Source organism: Sinocyclocheilus anshuiensis, unplaced genomic scaffold (genome assembly GCF_001515605.1).
Source record: "Sinocyclocheilus anshuiensis isolate Anshui unplaced genomic scaffold, SAMN03320099.WGS_v1.1 scaffold522, whole genome shotgun sequence".
In the NCBI taxonomy this organism is placed as follows: domain Eukaryota; kingdom Metazoa; phylum Chordata; class Actinopteri; order Cypriniformes; family Cyprinidae; genus Sinocyclocheilus; species Sinocyclocheilus anshuiensis.
The window spans coordinates 422144-442605 of NW_015544185.1; the positions used below are offsets into that span (position 1 = coordinate 422144).

Consider the following 20462-nt stretch of genomic DNA (forward strand, 5'->3'; position numbering starts at 1 on the left):
ACACACACACACACACACACACACACACATATATATATATATATATATATATATATATATATATATATATAAAATCAAATTAAATACAAAATAAAATACCAAAACAAAAATTATTTAAAAAATAAAAGAAAAGAAATACCTGCTACTTTTAGCACACTTTGCGAAGTGTGTGTGATGGGTGAGGTGACGCCCACAGGAGGATTGCGGCCCTTTTTGTAGCTCCCATGTTGTCCGAAACTCTGAGGTTTCTTCAGTTCTCCTTTTCCCGTCTTGTCCTGCGGAGAACCATCCGGCAGCCGGGTTTTCCTCCACTTGCTGGAAGTCTCTGATTTTAAGCTGCCTGTGTCATAAACTCCATCAGCCTTCCGTAAAGACTTACTGTCCTCGCTATACCACGCCAGTCCACTCTCCACCAGAGAGCGCTTCTCTGCATCCGTCCGCAACTAAACACACACAGAGTACAGGACATCTGTTAGAAGATGAGATTTAATATGAGAGACCATACTATTCTAAATTGTATTCAGTAAGGATGCATTATATTGATCCAAAGTGTCAGTAAAGACATTTATAATGTTACAAAAGATTCTATTTCAAATATATGCTGTTCTTTTAAACTTCCTATTCATAAATAAATCCTGAAAAATAGTTTTCCACAAAAATATGAAGCAGCTCAATTGTTTTTAACATTGATAATAATCAGAAATGTTTCTTGAGCAGCAGAATATTAGAATGATTTCTTAAGGATCATGTGACACTGAAGACTGGAGTAATGATGCTGAAAATTCAGCTGCAGATCACAGAAATAAATTACATTTGAATATATATTCACAAAGAAAAAGTTATTTTAAATTGTAATAATATTTCACAATATTATTGTTTTCATTGGCGTTTTCATCAAATGCATACAGCCTTGGCGAGCAGAAGAGACTTCTTTCAAAAACATTAAAAAACCTTACTGACCCCAAACAAAGCATTTTATTTATATATTTTATTCTATACTTTATGACTTGGCCTCATATTACACACTGAAATACACAAACACACTATGAATGATGCGCACATCTCTGTTATCTAGAAAGTAATAACCGCAATCCAAAGCCATCCTCTGTGTCGGCTGTAAAACATAAAGATTAATACGAGAAGAAAGAAAAAAAGAAGAAAAAAAATGAAGCTCGGGGAATCTTACTCTAAAAGACTTTCCCACATTCACACTTGGATTCTGTGATGCTTTTTTATGGGCACAGTTTTACTTATGGGAAACAGCACATTACTCAGTTAGAAATAACTTTGCATTATATATATATATATATATATATATATAACATGCCATTTGTGGATAAAAATGTTGGACATCGCAATGGAAGCATTTGCCAATGCCAGGAATATGACATTTCTCTTTTTGCACCATCCAGATGGCACATTGAAAATATCTTCAAAATTTCATGTAGCCATTCTATGATGATGTTACCATAGCAACAGAAAGTCTATCAAGTCATATTGTTCCCCTTTTTGTCTGTATGAGCCTGAGAATTAACATTTGCGTCTTTAATGACGAGGAAAACAAAGGTTTGAGTTCATGGTGAACTGATAGCAAGTGCTTCAAACGAGCAAATGACGTGCCCAATAGAAACCAGCTGCTCTTAATTCATCCAAGAAAATCAAAGCCAGGCTTTTAAGCTGATTTAAAGGAAGTACTGGCTCTCTGGGTGAATGTGATATGCGTGAGTCTCATACTTTGGTTGTGCTGCATTATTTGTAATCATTATTTGTGATGCTTCTATAACATTATCAGCTTAGAGTGACAAAAATAGACCCACGAACAAAAACTGTTTAACTTTTTTATCAGCTGTAGAAATGTTCAGGCCATCCATATAACACTCTAGTGAAAACCACCAGACTACCAAACCAGAGACACGTTAAATTGAAGATGGCACAAACACCAAACCACAGCCTGAAACTAGAGCCGGAAACTGTCAAGACGTCTCACGTTCTCGTCTCGACACAAAACAAATCCTCAGAGGTTATCTTATGTCAGTGTTTACCAGAGAAGGAACTGAAAAACAATGTCAAAAAACAGATATGGAAGTCATTTTAATATGTGCCTTGGTGTCTGCATCCAGTTTTAGTTTTTAAGCAGTGGCTGCATCTTCATATTTAATTTTAGAAAAAACTCATATCCATATGATTAGTTAAAGCATTAGTTCAGCCAAAAATGAAAATAATTCTCGTAGCTTCATAACATTACTGTTGAACCACTGATGTCACAGACTATTTTAATGAAGTTCTGGGTTTGGAACGACATGAGGGTGAGTAATTAATGTAATTAATTAATGACAGAATTTTCATTTTTGGGTGAACTATCCCTTTAAGTAAAAAGGGTTGGTAAGATTTTATACATTTTTTAAAAGAAATCTCTTCTGCTCACCAAGGCTGCATTTATTCGATCCAAAATAGAGTAAAAACAGAAAATATTGTTAAATATTACTACATTCTAGTTGAATATACTGTAACATGTAATGTATTGCTGTGATCTGCAGCTGAATTTTCAGCATCATTACTCCAGTCTTCAGTGTCACATTATCCTTCAGAAATCATTCTAATATGCTGATCTGCTGCTCAAAAACATTTCTTATTATTATCAATGTTGAAAACAGTTGTGCTGCTTCATAATTTGTGGAAAGTGACATTTTTTGCATTTTCAGAATTCGGTGATTAATAGAATGTTGAAAAGCACAGCATTCATTTGCAATAGAACTCTTTTGAAACATAATAAATGTCTTTACTGTCACTTTTGATCAATTTAATGCATCCTTGCTGAATAAAAGTAAGAATTTACAAAAAAAAAAATCATACCAACAGCATGTCAAATTTCTAACTCATGGACAGAATATGGCCAACGTCATATTCAAATTGTTGCAAAATTTCTAGTTGTAGATTGATCTAGATTGATCTAAACCACAGACCAGAGTCCTGTTCTAGGAACATGACTGACCTGGTTATTTAGATGAGTTATGGATATTTTCCTACCATAGAAAAACATTTCTTATCCCTCAGTTTGTAAAATCAAACAGAAAAAAGCATGACATTCACTCATATCTAACAGCTGCAGTGAGGTGTGCTGCTCCATAGACTTCCACTGTCAGCATGTTTTACAACAGTTGCTATGTAAAGTTGAATCTAACCCCATTTGGAACATTTAATCATGTTGTTTGTGCAAAATATATGATGTCTCAAATATATTAACTAGCCTATTCCAGTAGATATTTATGCCAAGTCACACTAAATCCAAACAAGCAACGTTCAAGAACAAGACCCAAATCACTCCGTGCACAAAAACAGTGATCTGTGCAATACTGGTCTCTGAGCTGCTTACCATGGCGGAGGAGTTGCGTCGCGAGCCGACAGGTGTGGTGGGGAGGGAGTTGAGAGATGAGCTGACGTTGAGCTCCTCTGAGCTCAGGTTATCAGAACCATCACTCAAACCGCTGCTGATGGAGCTGCTCTCGTCCCAACTGCACACACACAGAGAAGAGATGAAGACGGTTAGAAGAAACAAGGAAAGCCTGAATCATGCAAGAAAGAAGTAAATAACAGTACCACACCCAGGACATACTTTATTGCTCAGAGTTTGCACTTCCAGCGCTCTTAATATTAGTTATGATTCATTGAAGAATCAAGTTTGTTTCAGGTGTCTCTTCTCAAATTCCTTTGGAGGAATAACAATGAGACACAAATGAATCAATAGAAAGATTAGATCTGGACTGAAGAAATTAGCGAGTTTACCCTCACTTTTGATTTCTATGGAAGTTCATTACCGTCAGCAAATAAAAATATTACAAACGTAATTGCGATATTTTTTTTAAATCTCACAATTCTGACTTTTTTCTCATAACTGCACGTTTATATCTCATAAGTCATGTTTTTTTTCCTCAGAATTACACGTTTTTATCTCAGAATTGCAAGTTATAAAAAACATAATTTTGAGTTTACATCTCACAGTTCTGACTTTTTTCTCATTATTGCAAGTTTACAACTCGCAATTTTGACTTTTTTTTTTTATCAGATTTCTGAGTTTTTTTTGTTTCCACTGCTGAATTAAAAAAACAAAAACAAAACGTAATTGCAACTTTTTATCTCACAAATCAGATTTGTCTTCTCAGAATTGAGTTTATATCTCGCAATTGCAAGTTCTAAACTCATAATCATAAGTTTACATCTCACTCTCGGAATTCTGAGTTTAAATCTCACAATTCTGCTTTTGATTGCCACAGAAGTTTTTCAAAAATTGTAATTACGACTTTTTACCTCACAATTCTGACATTTTGTTTTCTGTCAACTGTGACTTATATTTCACAATTCTGACTTTTCTTCTCAGAATTGCAAGTTTATATCTCAATTCTTCTTAGAACTGTAAGGAAAAAAGTCAGAAGTGTAGATAAAAAGTGACTAATATTTGTTTAATTTTTGTATTCCATGCTGGAATTAAGCTTCCCTAGATTTCAGAGCAAACCTCTTCTGAAACTGAAATCCTTTTCTCAGGAGAAAGATCTGAGTAGCATTATTTGATCTCAATTTCATCTCAGCATTGTCAAGGAGAAATAACTGAGATGGTATAGAGAGAAATCATTTGTTACTTTCATGCTCCATTACCTGACCCAGGATCTCGTAATGGCACAGATGTCTTCACCATATGACCACACAAGCTCGGTTCTGGCTCTGGAGCAGGCTTGCGTTTACTTCCCAAAAAACATTGGAAGGGATGTAGATGCAAAACAGAATGATGGGTAGCGACCGGAGAGGTTTAAAATAACTGTATTGTTCTTAAGGTCAGTGAGTTTATGAATGGCAAAGCATCAGTGCAGTAACTACGAATGGGTTTTTCTGGCAAACGCTACGGCTTTGGGGTTTGCCCATCTGTTGTGAAAGAGGGAAAGCCACACTATAGGATCATAATGATTCATCTTCAGTCTTGCATGACAAAGATGTGATTTAGGCCTGAAACATTCATATTTATGTGAACGCAAATGCTGTGCAAGATCTGCACATTTAAAAACTTTCCTCTCCAAACTGTCCTCTTTATGGCATTGTGTTTCTGTTTATTACGACTTTAACTCAATGACACATTGAGAAGCTGTACAATACAATATGTAAAATAAAGATGAAAAAATGGAAGAAAAAAAAAAAAAGATTGGGAATAATTATATTCTTAATAACTAAAAACATAAGTGAAGTAAATGGACATTTAACTTTTGCAAAATAAAAAAAGTAAAAAAAACCCAACAAAAATAGATACATAAATGCATAAATAAAATTCTTTAAAAAACTGTAAAGTAAATGGGTGTTTAACTTTCACAAAATAAAAAATGAAAAAGAAAAAAAAAAGGATGTTATAATGACATTGTTGATAAAAAATAAGATGTAGTAAACAGATGAGGAACTAACTCAAAATAAAAGTTTAGAAAAAAAGATTATGAATGATTTTAACCTTAATTAAAACTAAAAAGATGAAGAGGAAGTGAACAGAAAAATAAATAAAAACTATTAAAATGGTAACTTAATTCAAACATTACAGTTTTTATTGTTCAGTAATTTTATAATTCTTGCATTTAAGTTTTTTTTTTAAATGAAACAAGAAAAATACTGAAGGAGATGATTGTCTTTTGCTCATCTCAAGAACCCTATACAGTGATTTTGGACCAGAAGAAGGTTCTTTCTGAACCGAAGGTGCTTCAAAGAGCCACTGAAGAACCTTTAAGCAAATGACACACGTGGGATGTTAGAAATGAACCTGAGTCATGATCACTGTAGATCTCTGTCCGTCTGTCTCTATCTGCAAAGTACTTTGTGGTTTCCGACTCAGCAAAAGATGGAAAAGGGAATTATGGGTGCCAAAGGATCAGAGGTCAAAAATGGCTTGTTGGTGTTCAGAAGAACAACTTAAGGAGCCAGCAATTTGTGCTAATTACAGGTTGTGTGGCACAGAGGGGAGAGAATGGACTTGCCTACATGTCTCAACGGTTAGAGACGACTCCCGCAAAGACATTTCTTAATGCTTTTCTTTTCCACATCAGTTTCTATTTCCACCCGTTTGAAATGTAATGGTGGCGCACTGGAGCCAAAAGTCGGCCTAAGTCTGTGTCAGCTAGTTTTATTCTCATTTGAATGGAAATTGTGATTACCATGCTGAGATATTGCATAATGAGAAGACCAAAGAATAAGTCGACAACTAGATTTTTACATTTTCTAAAGAAAATAAGAGAGCCACCATGTGCAAAACTCACTGTCATAAAGTCTATTAAAAAGTCTATTAAAAATATTTTTGTTAATTGGAAAAAAGCGTTAAATTACTTTAAATTTAAATTGCATTAAAATAGAACATAAATATTAGATAACTTTAAGAAAAATGTAAAAACGTTTGTAAAAACAACAACAAAAAAAGCCGAAATTTGAAGTGTTGCCTTGGCAACTAATTGAAATAAAGTTGATGCACTAAAATCACGAAAACTAAAACTGATAAATAAAATAACAAAAATATAAATAAAAGAATAAAATAAAAATTATATAAATTATACAATAAAAATTAATCAAAGCTAAAATATAAAGACAAACTAATAAAAAATAAAATACAATATAAATATTAGATAAAACATGAAAAATGTGTGAAAATTTGGAATGTTGTCTTGGTAACTAACTGACATAAAAGTACTAAAATTACTAATAGCAAACTGAAATAAAAATAAATGAAAGCTAAGATATAAAAAAACTAATAAAAACATATAAAAATGTATGCTTTTAAGTCATAAAAAAGTCATAAAACTATTAAAAATGGTTATCCTTAATTGAAAAGGTTGAAAAAATACAAAAAGATAACTAAGAAAAATGTTAAAAAGAGCAAAAATTAGAAATGTTGACGTGGCAACTAACTGAATTCAAAGCTGAAGTACTAGAATTACTAAAACTGAAATAAAAATAAATTAAAGCTAAAATATTCAACAAAAAATAGAATGAAAGTGTATATAGAGCATATGAAAAAATTCTAAAACATAAACCTGAAGTAGTAAAAATAAAAGCTAATTCAAAACATTAATATACACTATAATACTGTAGTGTACAAATAATGCTAAAATACCACTGCAGACGGTGCATATACAGCTCAACCTCAAATCTGAGTAGCATTATTTGATCTCAATTTCATCTCAGCATTGTCAAGGAGAAATAACTGAGATGGTATAGAGAGAAATCATTTGTTACTTTCATGCTCCATTACCTGACCCAGGATCTCGTAATGGCACAGATGTCTTCACCATATGACCACACAAGCTCGGTTCTGGCTCTGGAGCAGGCTTGCGTTTACTTCCCAAAAAACATTGGAAGGGATGTAGATGCAAAACAGAATGATGGGTAGCGACCGGAGAGGTTTAAAATAACTGTATTGTTCTTAAGGTCAGTGAGTTTATGAATGGCAAAGCATCAGTGCAGTAACTACGAATGGGTTTTTCTGGCAAACGCTACGGCTTTGGGGTTTGCCCATCTGTTGTGAAAGAGGGAAAGCCACACTATAGGATCATAATGATTCATCTTCAGTCTTGCATGACAAAGATGTGATTTAGGCCTGAAACATTCATATTTATGTGAACGCAAATGCTGTGCAAGATCTGCACATTTAAAAACTTTCCTCTCCAAACTGTCCTCTTTATGGCATTGTGTTTCTGTTTATTACGACTTTAACTCAATGACACATTGAGAAGCTGTACAATACAATATGTAAAATAAAGATGAAAAAATGGAAGAAAAAAAAAAAAAGATTGGGAATAATTATATTCTTAATAACTAAAAACATAAGTGAAGTAAATGGACATTTAACTTTTGCAAAATAAAAAAAGTAAAAAAAACAAAACAAAAATAGATACATAAATGCATAAATAAAATTCTTTAAAAAACTGTAAAGTAAATGGGTGTTTAACTTTCACAAAATAAAAAATGAAAAAGAAAAAAAAAAGGATGTTATAATGACATTGTTGATAAAAAATAAGATGTAGTAAACAGATGAGGAACTAACTCAAAATAAAAGTTTAGAAAAAAAGATTATGAATGATTTTAACCTTAATTAAAACTAAAAAGATGAAGAGGAAGTGAACAGAAAAATAAATAAAAACTATTAAAATGGTAACTTAATTCAAACATTACAGTTTTTATTGTTCAGTAATTTTATAATTCTTGCATTTAAGTTTTTTTTTTAAATGAAACAAGAAAAATACTGAAGGAGATGATTGTCTTTTGCTCATCTCAAGAACCCTATACAGTGATTTTGGACCAGAAGAAGGTTCTTTCTGAACCGAAGGTGCTTCAAAGAGCCACTGAAGAACCTTTAAGCAAATGACACACGTGGGATGTTAGAAATGAACCTGAGTCATGATCACTGTAGATCTCTGTCCGTCTGTCTCTATCTGCAAAGTACTTTGTGGTTTCCGACTCAGCAAAAGATGGAAAAGGGAATTATGGGTGCCAAAGGATCAGAGGTCAAAAATGGCTTGTTGGTGTTCAGAAGAACAACTTAAGGAGCCAGCAATTTGTGCTAATTACAGGTTGTGTGGCACAGAGGGGAGAGAATGGACTTGCCTACATGTCTCAACGGTTAGAGACGACTCCCGCAAAGACATTTCTTAATGCTTTTCTTTTCCACATCAGTTTCTATTTCTACCCGTTTGAAATGTAATGGTGGCGCACTGGAGCCAAAAGTCGGCCTAAGTCTGTGTCAGCTAGTTTTATTCTCATTTGAATGGAAATTGTGATTACCATGCTGAGATATTGCATAATGAGAAGACCAAAGAATAAGTCGACAACTAGATTTTTACATTTTCTAAAGAAAATAAGAGAGCCACCATGTGCAAAACTCACTGTCATAAAGTCTATTAAAAAGTCTATTAAAAATATTTTTGTTAATTGGAAAAAAGCGTTAAATTACTTTAAATTTAAATTGCATTAAAATAGAACATAAATATTAGATAACTTTAAGAAAAATGTAAAAACGTTTGTAAAAACAACAACAAAAAAAGCCGAAATTTGAAGTGTTGCCTTGGCAACTAATTGAAATAAAGTTGATGCACTAAAATCACGAAAACTAAAACTGATAAATAAAATAACAAAAATATAAATAAAAGAATAAAATAAAAATTATATAAATTATACAATAAAAATTAATCAAAGCTAAAATATAAAGACAAACTAATAAAAAATAAAATACAATATAAATATTAGATAAAACATGAAAAATGTGTGAAAATTTGGAATGTTGTCTTGGTAACTAACTGACATAAAAGTACTAAAATTACTAATAGCAAACTGAAATAAAAATAAATGAAAGCTAAGATATAAAAAAACTAATAAAAACATATAAAAATGTATGCTTTTAAGTCATAAAAAAGTCATAAAACTATTAAAAATGGTTATCCTTAATTGAAAAGGTTGAAAAAATACAAAAAGATAACTAAGAAAAATGTTAAAAAGAGCAAAAATTAGAAATGTTGACGTGGCAACTAACTGAATTCAAAGCTGAAGTACTAGAATTACTAAAACTGAAATAAAAATAAATTAAAGCTAAAATATTCAACAAAAAATAGAATGAAAGTGTATATAGAGCATATGAAAAAATTCTAAAACATAAACCTGAAGTAGTAAAAATAAAAGCTAATTCAAAACATTAATATACACTATAATACTGTAGTGTACAAATAATGCTAAAATACCACTGCAGACGGTGCATATACAGCTCAACCTCAAACACACAGACACAAGCTGAGGCTGTTCACACAAACGCTGTGACTGACGTCTGAGAACAGAACAGGGCCGAGGGAAGCTTTGCTTCATCAGACTCACTCTCAGTAATAAAGTCCTGCTCTGTTCCCTCTCTCAGGAAACGCTCGCTGTCTCTATATTGGGTTGAGGGACGTTTCATGAGAACCGCTGTGGTCTCCAGAATGGGCAACGGTGCCATCAATCTCATTTGAACATTCAGTGGAAACCGCCAAATAACTCAGGAAATCATTCATCACAGCCGCCGAGAAAACACAGCCCAAAAGGTACGTGTTTGAAATGGAAACAGACGACAACCTAAGAAATACAGCTAGTTTCTTTAGTAGCTTTAAAGTGCACACTGTAAAAAATATCCTGTTCAATTTATGGTAAAGAAACAGCAGATGGGTGCCAGAAATTCAATGTGACGGTGACAATGCTTTGGATATTATGAGATGGCATATTCGTGCCTGTATATTTTACAACCATTATTACAAGCCATATATTGCATTAAATGATTTAATGTTAATATACCAACATATATTTTTTACCTTAATATGTACTGATAATTATCATGATAATAATACAAGTGGTAAATTAGAAAACCACTTGATAAATCAGTCCATAAAACTTGGCCAATAATCGCACATAGATGGTGCACAGACACACAAACACAAAAGACCAGGTTAACACACACGACAAAAATAAAGTAATGCAATAAACATTAATTAAACAACAGAAAAGGCAACACAAAACAACCTAGTTTACAACGGTTACAGTATTTTTCTGTAAATATTACAAAGAGTTTTTATTATGAATCCTATTTTCCATTAAGTAATCCTGTATTTAATTCCCGTAATTCACTGTAGTTTTACTGTATATTTTAAGAATTGTTTTTTCATTACTGACCTTTTACTGTTTTTCACCATTATTTATAGTCATTCATATTTTTTACAAACAAAAAAACATGCATTTGACATTGTTTTACTCTAAAATTACACGTAATGTGCACTGTAAAAATAAATGAAATTTTTTGGAGTATGTTTTACAAGAAAATACTATTTCAGTAAATGGACTAGTCTGAATGTCACTAGTCAGAAGTCTGGCTAATGAGACGCTCAGAGACAAAGGTGATCGTGTTCGTCTAATACTGAGATAAAGCTTTTGTCTGAAGTGTGACTACTAAATACAGGGAGCTTGAGTAAAATCTATGCGATCAAAAACAACATGTTTCACTCTCACAAAAATCTCAAGTGTGGAGGAATAGGGGGCCCATAACAGGTCCTTTGCGGTCTATGTGAAGAATGGAGCAGTACATGAAGAAAACTAGTCAGCTCAGTTTGAGAATGAGAAATGACATTGGGTGGAGAGGTTTTGTTGGACTTCAAATATTGAGCAATTATGTTCTCCTCCCAACTTTAGTCCATATGAAAGGCATCTGGGGCTTTGTGACAACTCCCAGCGTTCAGCACTCATAACAGCTGAGACTATGTTTTGAGTTACACCCATATTGGAGAAAAAATAGGATTCAATCCATTAGTGACGCAATAAAGAGCATGTTGAGTCTTGAGCTATTTTCCAGGTGACCAATTCAAACAAGCATGGTTACTCCAACAGTAAACTGATTAATAAAATACAGCACCACTTCAAAAGGAAGAAAAGCCTTTGTAGATCTTTACAAATTCTAATTAGCTGCTCAAGATTTGACCTTGACCTCTGTAAACATGAACATGCACTTGCAGGTTGGTGTTTGTCTCTAACTAATAGGAGTCACCCTGTTTCTTCTTTGAAGAGAATATTAATGAACTTTTTTTTCATATTACACAGCACATGCACTACGATATGATTAATACAATAGGCTAATACACACTGTTTTACATCAGCAGTGTTGTTACTGTTAACTAAAACTATTACATAAATATAATATAAAAATATAAAATAAAGCATATTTATATTAAAATCATGAACTAAACGTGAACTAAAATAAAAAAAACTGAAAATATTCAAAAAATCAAAATAGCAAAAAATACAATATAATTTATACTAAAATACACTGTACACCACCAGTAAGACACCAGTTCAGTAAATTATTACATTTATTTATTTGTTGTTATTGTTTTAATGTTGTTTGTTGTTATTATTTTAATATTACTATTACTATTATATTTAATAATAATAACACCAAGTAACATTACAAGTTCATTAGCAACTGTAGGCTGCAACTTGATGCATTAATAGAATATTTGACTATAATGTGCAGTCACAGGTGTGTTTACACTGGTTTCGAATGCAACTTATCCAATCAGAATTTAGGAAAATATCAGTTTTATAAAAAAAATTATACAGAACAGTGACTTTTTGATAAAAAAAAAGCATATTGCTGTCAAACTTTTTTTCCTTTCATAATTGCCAAGCAAAAAAAAAAAGAACCTTTACTCACTTTGAAAAGAACATGGTCCTGTTCAGACATGCAGATGTCGTCAGAGGGCGAAACTCCCCACAAGCGAATCCCTCATTCATCGCTGATCTCTCCCGGCAGTGAGTCACATGAAATCACGCACAGTCATCGTGTCTTTGTTCACGCTTAATCCAACTCACATCCATTGAAACTATACGACTGAGACCAGGAGTCCCCCTTCCACAGGCAACACCCCCACCTCCCGGGCAGCCTGTAATCATATCCAGATGTACAGCAGCGTCCAGCGAGGACAAATACAGCCGCAGTACTGCTGGACCTGATGAAGACCACTGACTGCAGCACTTACTGACTGCAGGACATTTACATGAAACTTGCCCATATATCCAACTCACCTCCATTGAAACTATCCATATATATATATATATTGATTAGTTAAAGCATTAGTTCAGCCAAAAATGAAAATAATTCTCGTAGCTTCATAACATTACTGTTGAACCACTGATGTCACAGACTATTTTAATGAAGTTCTGGGTTTGGAACGACATGAGGGTGAGTAATTAATGTAATTAATTAATGACAGAATTTTCATTTTTGGGTGAACTATCCCTTTAAGTAAAAAGGGTTGGTAAGATTTTATACATTTTTTAAAAGAAATCTCTTCTGCTCACCAAGGCTGCATTTATTCGATCCAAAATAGAGTAAAAACAGAAAATATTGTTAAATATTACTACATTCTAGTTGAATATACTGTAACATGTAATGTATTGCTGTGATCTGCAGCTGAATTTTCAGCATCATTACTCCAGTCTTCAGTGTCACATTATCCTTCAGAAATCATTCTAATATGCTGATCTGCTGCTCAAAAACATTTCTTATTATTATCAATGTTGAAAACAGTTGTGCTGCTTCATAATTTGTGGAAAGTGACATTTTTTGCATTTTCAGAATTCGGTGATTAATAGAATGTTGAAAAGCACAGCATTCATTTGCAATAGAACTCTTTTGAAACATAATAAATGTCTTTACTGTCACTTTTGATCAATTTAATGCATCCTTGCTGAATAAAAGTAAGAATTTACAAAAAAAAAAATCATACCAACAGCATGTCAAATTTCTAACTCATGGACAGAATATGGCCAACGTCATATTCAAATTGTTGCAAAATTTCTAGTTGTAGATTGATCTAGATTGATCTAAACCACAGACCAGAGTCCTGTTCTAGGAACATGACTGACCTGGTTATTTAGATGAGTTATGGATATTTTCCTACCATAGAAAAACATTTCTTATCCCTCAGTTTGTAAAATCAAACAGAAAAAAGCATGACATTCACTCATATCTAACAGCTGCAGTGAGGTGTGCTGCTCCATAGACTTCCACTGTCAGCATGTTTTACAACAGTTGCTATGTAAAGTTGAATCTAACCCCATTTGGAACATTTAATCATGTTGTTTGTGCAAAATATATGATGTCTCAAATATATTAACTAGCCTATTCCAGTAGATATTTATGCCAAGTCACACTAAATCCAAACAAGCAACGTTCAAGAACAAGACCCAAATCACTCCGTGCACAAAAACAGTGATCTGTGCAATACTGGTCTCTGAGCTGCTTACCATGGCGGAGGAGTTGCGTCGCGAGCCGACAGGTGTGGTGGGGAGGGAGTTGAGAGATGAGCTGACGTTGAGCTCCTCTGAGCTCAGGTTATCAGAACCATCACTCAAACCGCTGCTGATGGAGCTGCTCTCGTCCCAACTGCACACACACAGAGAAGAGATGAAGACGGTTAGAAGAAACAAGGAAAGCCTGAATCATGCAAGAAAGAAGTAAATAACAGTACCACACCCAGGACATACTTTATTGCTCAGAGTTTGCACTTCCAGCGCTCTTAATATTAGTTATGATTCATTGAAGAATCAAGTTTGTTTCAGGTGTCTCTTCTCAAATTCCTTTGGAGGAATAACAATGAGACACAAATGAATCAATAGAAAGATTAGATCTGGACTGAAGAAATTAGCGAGTTTACCCTCACTTTTGATTTCTATGGAAGTTCATTACCGTCAGCAAATAAAAATATTACAAACGTAATTGCGATATTTTTTTTAAATCTCACAATTCTGACTTTTTTCTCATAACTGCACGTTTATATCTCATAAGTCATGTTTTTTTTCCTCAGAATTACACGTTTTTATCTCAGAATTGCAAGTTATAAAAAACATAATTTTGAGTTTACATCTCACAGTTCTGACTTTTTTCTCATTATTGCAAGTTTACAACTCGCAATTTTGACTTTTTTTATCAGATTTCTGAGTTTTTTTTGTTTCCACTGCTGAATTAAAAAAACAAAAACAAAACGTAATTGCAACTTTTTATCTCACAAATCAGATTTGTCTTCTCAGAATTGAGTTTATATCTCGCAATTGCAAGTTCTAAACTCATAATCATAAGTTTACATCTCACTCTCGGAATTCTGAGTTTAAATCTCACAATTCTGCTTTTGATTGCCACAGAAGTTTTTCAAAAATTGTAATTACGACTTTTTACCTCACAATTCTGACATTTTGTTTTCTGTCAACTGTGACTTATATTTCACAATTCTGACTTTTCTTCTCAGAATTGCAAGTTTATATCTCAATTCTTCTTAGAACTGTAAGGAAAAAAGTCAGAAGTGTAGATAAAAAGTGACTAATATTTGTTTAATTTTTGTATTCCATGCTGGAATTAAGCTTCCCTAGATTTCAGAGCAAACCTCTTCTGAAACTGAAATCCTTTTCTCAGGAGAAAGATCTGAGTAGCATTATTTGATCTCAATTTCATCTCAGCATTGTCAAGGAGAAATAACTGAGATGGTATAGAGAGAAATCATTTGTTACTTTCATGCTCCATTACCTGACCCAGGATCTCGTAATGGCACAGATGTCTTCACCATATGACCACACAAGCTCGGTTCTGGCTCTGGAGCAGGCTTGCGTTTACTTCCCAAAAAACATTGGAAGGGATGTAGATGCAAAACAGAATGATGGGTAGCGACCGGAGAGGTTTAAAATAACTGTATTGTTCTTAAGGTCAGTGAGTTTATGAATGGCAAAGCATCAGTGCAGTAACTACGAATGGGTTTTTCTGGCAAACGCTACGGCTTTGGGGTTTGCCCATCTGTTGTGAAAGAGGGAAAGCCACACTATAGGATCATAATGATTCATCTTCAGTCTTGCATGACAAAGATGTGATTTAGGCCTGAAACATTCATATTTATGTGAACGCAAATGCTGTGCAAGATCTGCACATTTAAAAACTTTCCTCTCCAAACTGTCCTCTTTATGGCATTGTGTTTCTGTTTATTACGACTTTAACTCAATGACACATTGAGAAGCTGTACAATACAATATGTAAAATAAAGATGAAAAAATGGAAGAAAAAAAAAAAAAGATTGGGAATAATTATATTCTTAATAACTAAAAACATAAGTGAAGTAAATGGACATTTAACTTTTGCAAAATAAAAAAAGTAAAAAAAACCCAACAAAAATAGATACATAAATGCATAAATAAAATTCTTTAAAAAACTGTAAAGTAAATGGGTGTTTAACTTTCACAAAATAAAAAATGAAAAAGAAAAAAAAAAGGATGTTATAATGACATTGTTGATAAAAAATAAGATGTAGTAAACAGATGAGGAACTAACTCAAAATAAAAGTTTAGAAAAAAAGATTATGAATGATTTTAACCTTAATTAAAACTAAAAAGATGAAGAGGAAGTGAACAGAAAAATAAATAAAAACTATTAAAATGGTAACTTAATTCAAACATTACAGTTTTTATTGTTCAGTAATTTTATAATTCTTGCATTTAAGTTTTTTTTTTAAATGAAACAAGAAAAATACTGAAGGAGATGATTGTCTTTTGCTCATCTCAAGAACCCTATACAGTGATTTTGGACCAGAAGAAGGTTCTTTCTGAACCGAAGGTGCTTCAAAGAGCCACTGAAGAACCTTTAAGCAAATGACACACGTGGGATGTTAGAAATGAACCTGAGTCATGATCACTGTAGATCTCTGTCCGTCTGTCTCTATCTGCAAAGTACTTTGTGGTTTCCGACTCAGCAAAAGATGGAAAAGGGAATTATGGGTGCCAAAGGATCAGAGGTCAAAAATGGCTTGTTGGTGTTCAGAAGAACAACTTAAGGAGCCAGCAATTTGTGCTAATTACAGGTTGTGTGGCACAGAGGGGAGAGAATGGACTTGCCTACATGTCTCAACGGTTAGAGACGACTCCCGCAAAGACATTTCTTAATGCTTTTCTTTTCCACATCAGTTTCTATTTCCACCCGTTTGAAATGTAATGGTGGCGCACTGGAGCCAAAAGTCGGCCTAAGTCTGTGTCAGCTAGTTTTATTCTCATTTGAATGGAAATTGTGATTACCATGCTGAGATATTGCATAATGAGAAGACCAAAGAATAAGTCGACAACTAGATTTTTACATTTTCTAAAGAAAATAAGAGAGCCACCATGTGCAAAACTCACTGTCATAAAGTCTATTAAAAAGTCTATTAAAAATATTTTTGTTAATTGGAAAAAAGCGTTAAATTACTTTAAATTTAAATTGCATTAAAATAGAACATAAATATTAGATAACTTTAAGAAAAATGTAAAAACGTTTGTAAAAACAACAACAAAAAAAGCCGAAATTTGAAGTGTTGCCTTGGCAACTAATTGAAATAAAGTTGATGCACTAAAATCACGAAAACTAAAACTGATAAATAAAATAACAAAAATATAAATAAAAGAATAAAATAAAAATTATATAAATTATACAATAAAAATTAATCAAAGCTAAAATATAAAGACAAACTAATAAAAAATAAAATACAATATAAATATTAGATAAAACATGAAAAATGTGTGAAAATTTGGAATGTTGTCTTGGTAACTAACTGACATAAAAGTACTAAAATTACTAATAGCAAACTGAAATAAAAATAAATGAAAGCTAAGATATAAAAAAACTAATAAAAACATATAAAAATGTATGCTTTTAAGTCATAAAAAAGTCATAAAACTATTAAAAATGGTTATCCTTAATTGAAAAGGTTGAAAAAATACAAAAAGATAACTAAGAAAAATGTTAAAAAGAGCAAAAATTAGAAATGTTGACGTGGCAACTAACTGAATTCAAAGCTGAAGTACTAGAATTACTAAAACTGAAATAAAAATAAATTAAAGCTAAAATATTCAACAAAAAATAGAATGAAAGTGTATATAGAGCATATGAAAAAATTCTAAAACATAAACCTGAAGTAGTAAAAATAAAAGCTAATTCAAAACATTAATATACACTATAATACTGTAGTGTACAAATAATGCTAAAATACCACTGCAGACGGTGCATATACAGCTCAACCTCAAACACACAGACACAAGCTGAGGCTGTTCACACAAACGCTGTGACTGACGTCTGAGAACAGAACAGGGCCGAGGGAAGCTTTGCTTCATCAGACTCACTCTCAGTAATAAAGTCCTGCTCTGTTCCCTCTCTCAGGAAACGCTCGCTGTCTCTATATTGGGTTGAGGGACGTTTCATGAGAACCGCTGTGGTCTCCAGAATGGGCAACGGTGCCATCAATCTCATTTGAACATTCAGTGGAAACCGCCAAATAACTCAGGAAATCATTCATCACAGCCGCCGAGAAAACACAGCCCAAAAGGTACGTGTTTGAAATGGAAACAGACGACAACCTAAGAAATACAGCTAGTTTCTTTAGTAGCTTTAAAGTGCACACTGTAAAAAATATCCTGTTCAATTTATGGTAAAGAAACAGCAGATGGGTGCCAGAAATTCAATGTGACGGTGACAATGCTTTGGATATTATGAGATGGCATATTCGTGCCTGTATATTTTACAACCATTATTACAAGCCATATATTGCATTAAATGATTTAATGTTAATATACCAACATATATTTTTTACCTTAATATGTACTGATAATTATCATGATAATAATACAAGTGGTAAATTAGAAAACCACTTGATAAATCAGTCCATAAAACTTGGCCAATAATCGCACATAGATGGTGCACAGACACACAAACACAAAAGACCAGGTTAACACACACGACAAAAATAAAGTAATGCAATAAACATTAATTAAACAACAGAAAAGGCAACACAAAACAACCTAGTTTACAACGGTTACAGTATTTTTCTGTAAATATTACAAAGAGTTTTTATTATGAATCCTATTTTCCATTAAGTAATCCTGTATTTAATTCCCGTAATTCACTGTAGTTTTACTGTATATTTTAAGAATTGTTTTTTCATTACTGACCTTTTACTGTTTTTCACCATTATTTATAGTCATTCATATTTTTTACAAACAAAAAAACATGCATTTGACATTGTTTTACTCTAAAATTACACGTAATGTGCACTGTAAAAATAAATGAAATTTTTTGGAGTATGTTTTACAAGAAAATACTATTTCAGTAAATGGACTAGTCTGAATGTCACTAGTCAGAAGTCTGGCTAATGAGACGCTCAGAGACAAAGGTGATCGTGTTCGTCTAATACTGAGATAAAGCTTTTGTCTGAAGTGTGACTACTAAATACAGGGAGCTTGAGTAAAATCTATGCGATCAAAAACAACATGTTTCACTCTCACAAAAATCTCAAGTGTGGAGGAATAGGGGGCCCATAACAGGTCCTTTGCGGTCTATGTGAAGAATGGAGCAGTACATGAAGAAAACTAGTCAGCTCAGTTTGAGAATGAGAAATGACATTGGGTGGAGAGGTTTTGTTGGACTTCAAATATTGAGCAATTATGTTCTCCTCCCAACTTTAGTCCATATGAAAGGCATCTGGGGCTTTGTGACAACTCCCAGCGTTCAGCACTCATAACAGCTGAGACTATGTTTTGAGTTACACCCATATTGGAGAAAAAATAGGATTCAATCCATTAGTGACGCAATAAAGAGCATGTTGAGTCTTGAGCTATTTTCCAGGTGACCAATTCAAACAAGCATGGTTACTCCAACAGTAAACTGATTAATAAAATACAGCACCACTTCAAAAGGAAGAAAAGCCTTTGTAGATCTTTACAAATTCTAATTAGCTGCTCAAGATTTGACCTTGACCTCTGTAAACATGAACATGCACTTGCAGGTTGGTGTTTGTCTCTAACTAATAGGAGTCACCCTGTTTCTTCTTTGAAGAGAATATTAATGAACTTTTTTTTCATATTACACAGCACATGCACTACGATATGATTAATACAATAGGCTAATACACACTGTTTTACATCAGCAGTGTTGTTACTGTTAACTAAAACTATTACATAAATATAATATAAAAATATAAAATAAAGCATATTTATATTAAAATCATGAACTAAACGTGAACTAAAATAAAAAAAACTGAAAATATTCAAAAAATCAAAATAGCAAAAAATACAATATAATTTATACTAAAATACACTGTACACCACCAGTAAGACACCAGTTCAGTAAATTATTACATTTATTTATTTGTTGTTATTGTTTTAATGTTGTTTGTTGTTATTATTTTAATATTACTATTACTATTATATTTAATAATAATAACACCAAGTAACATTACAAGTTCATTAGCAACTGTAGGCTGCAACTTGATGCATTAATAGAATATTTGACTATAATGTGCAGTCACAGGTGTGTTTACACTGGTTTCGAATGCAACTTATCCAATCAGAATTTAGGAAAATATCAGTTTTATAAAAAAAATTATACAGAACAGTGACTTTTTGATAAAAAAAAAGCATATTGCTGTCAAACTTTTTTTCCTTTCATAATTGCCAAGCAAAAAAAAAAAGAACCTTTACTCACTTTGAAAAGAACATGGTCCTGTTCAGACATGCAGATGTCGTCAGAGGGCGAAACTCCCCACAAGCGAATCCCTCATTCATCGCTGATCTCTCCCGGCAGTGAGTCACATGAAATCACGCACAGTCATCGTGTCTTTGTTCACGCTTAATCCAACTCACATCCATTGAAACTATACGACTGAGACCAGGAGTCCCCCTTCCACAGGCAACACCCCCACCTCCCGGGCAGCCTGTAATCATATCCAGATGTACAGCAGCGTCCAGCGAGGACAAATACAGCCGCAGTACTGCTGGACCTGATGAAGACCACTGACTGCAGCACTTACTGACTGCAGGACATTTACATGAAACTTGCCCATATATCCAACTCACCTCCATTGAAACTATCCATATATATA

The 20462-nt window shown here is 33.1% G+C and overlaps 1 protein-coding gene across 1 annotated transcript in view; it reads right to left on the reverse strand.

The window, feature by feature from the left end:
* LOC107696445 (neuron navigator 1-like) overlaps positions 1 to 20462 on the reverse strand; it is an 82388-nt gene that overhangs the window by 28269 nt on the left and 33657 nt on the right. Inside the window, exons 4-5 of the mRNA XM_016496776.1 lie at positions 13828 to 13966; positions 140 to 443 (exon numbers count right to left, since the gene is read on the reverse strand). Coding sequence (XP_016352262.1) covers positions 140 to 443; positions 13828 to 13966 — 443 coding nt within the window. The remainder of the gene's footprint in view (positions 1 to 139; positions 444 to 13827; positions 13967 to 20462) is intronic.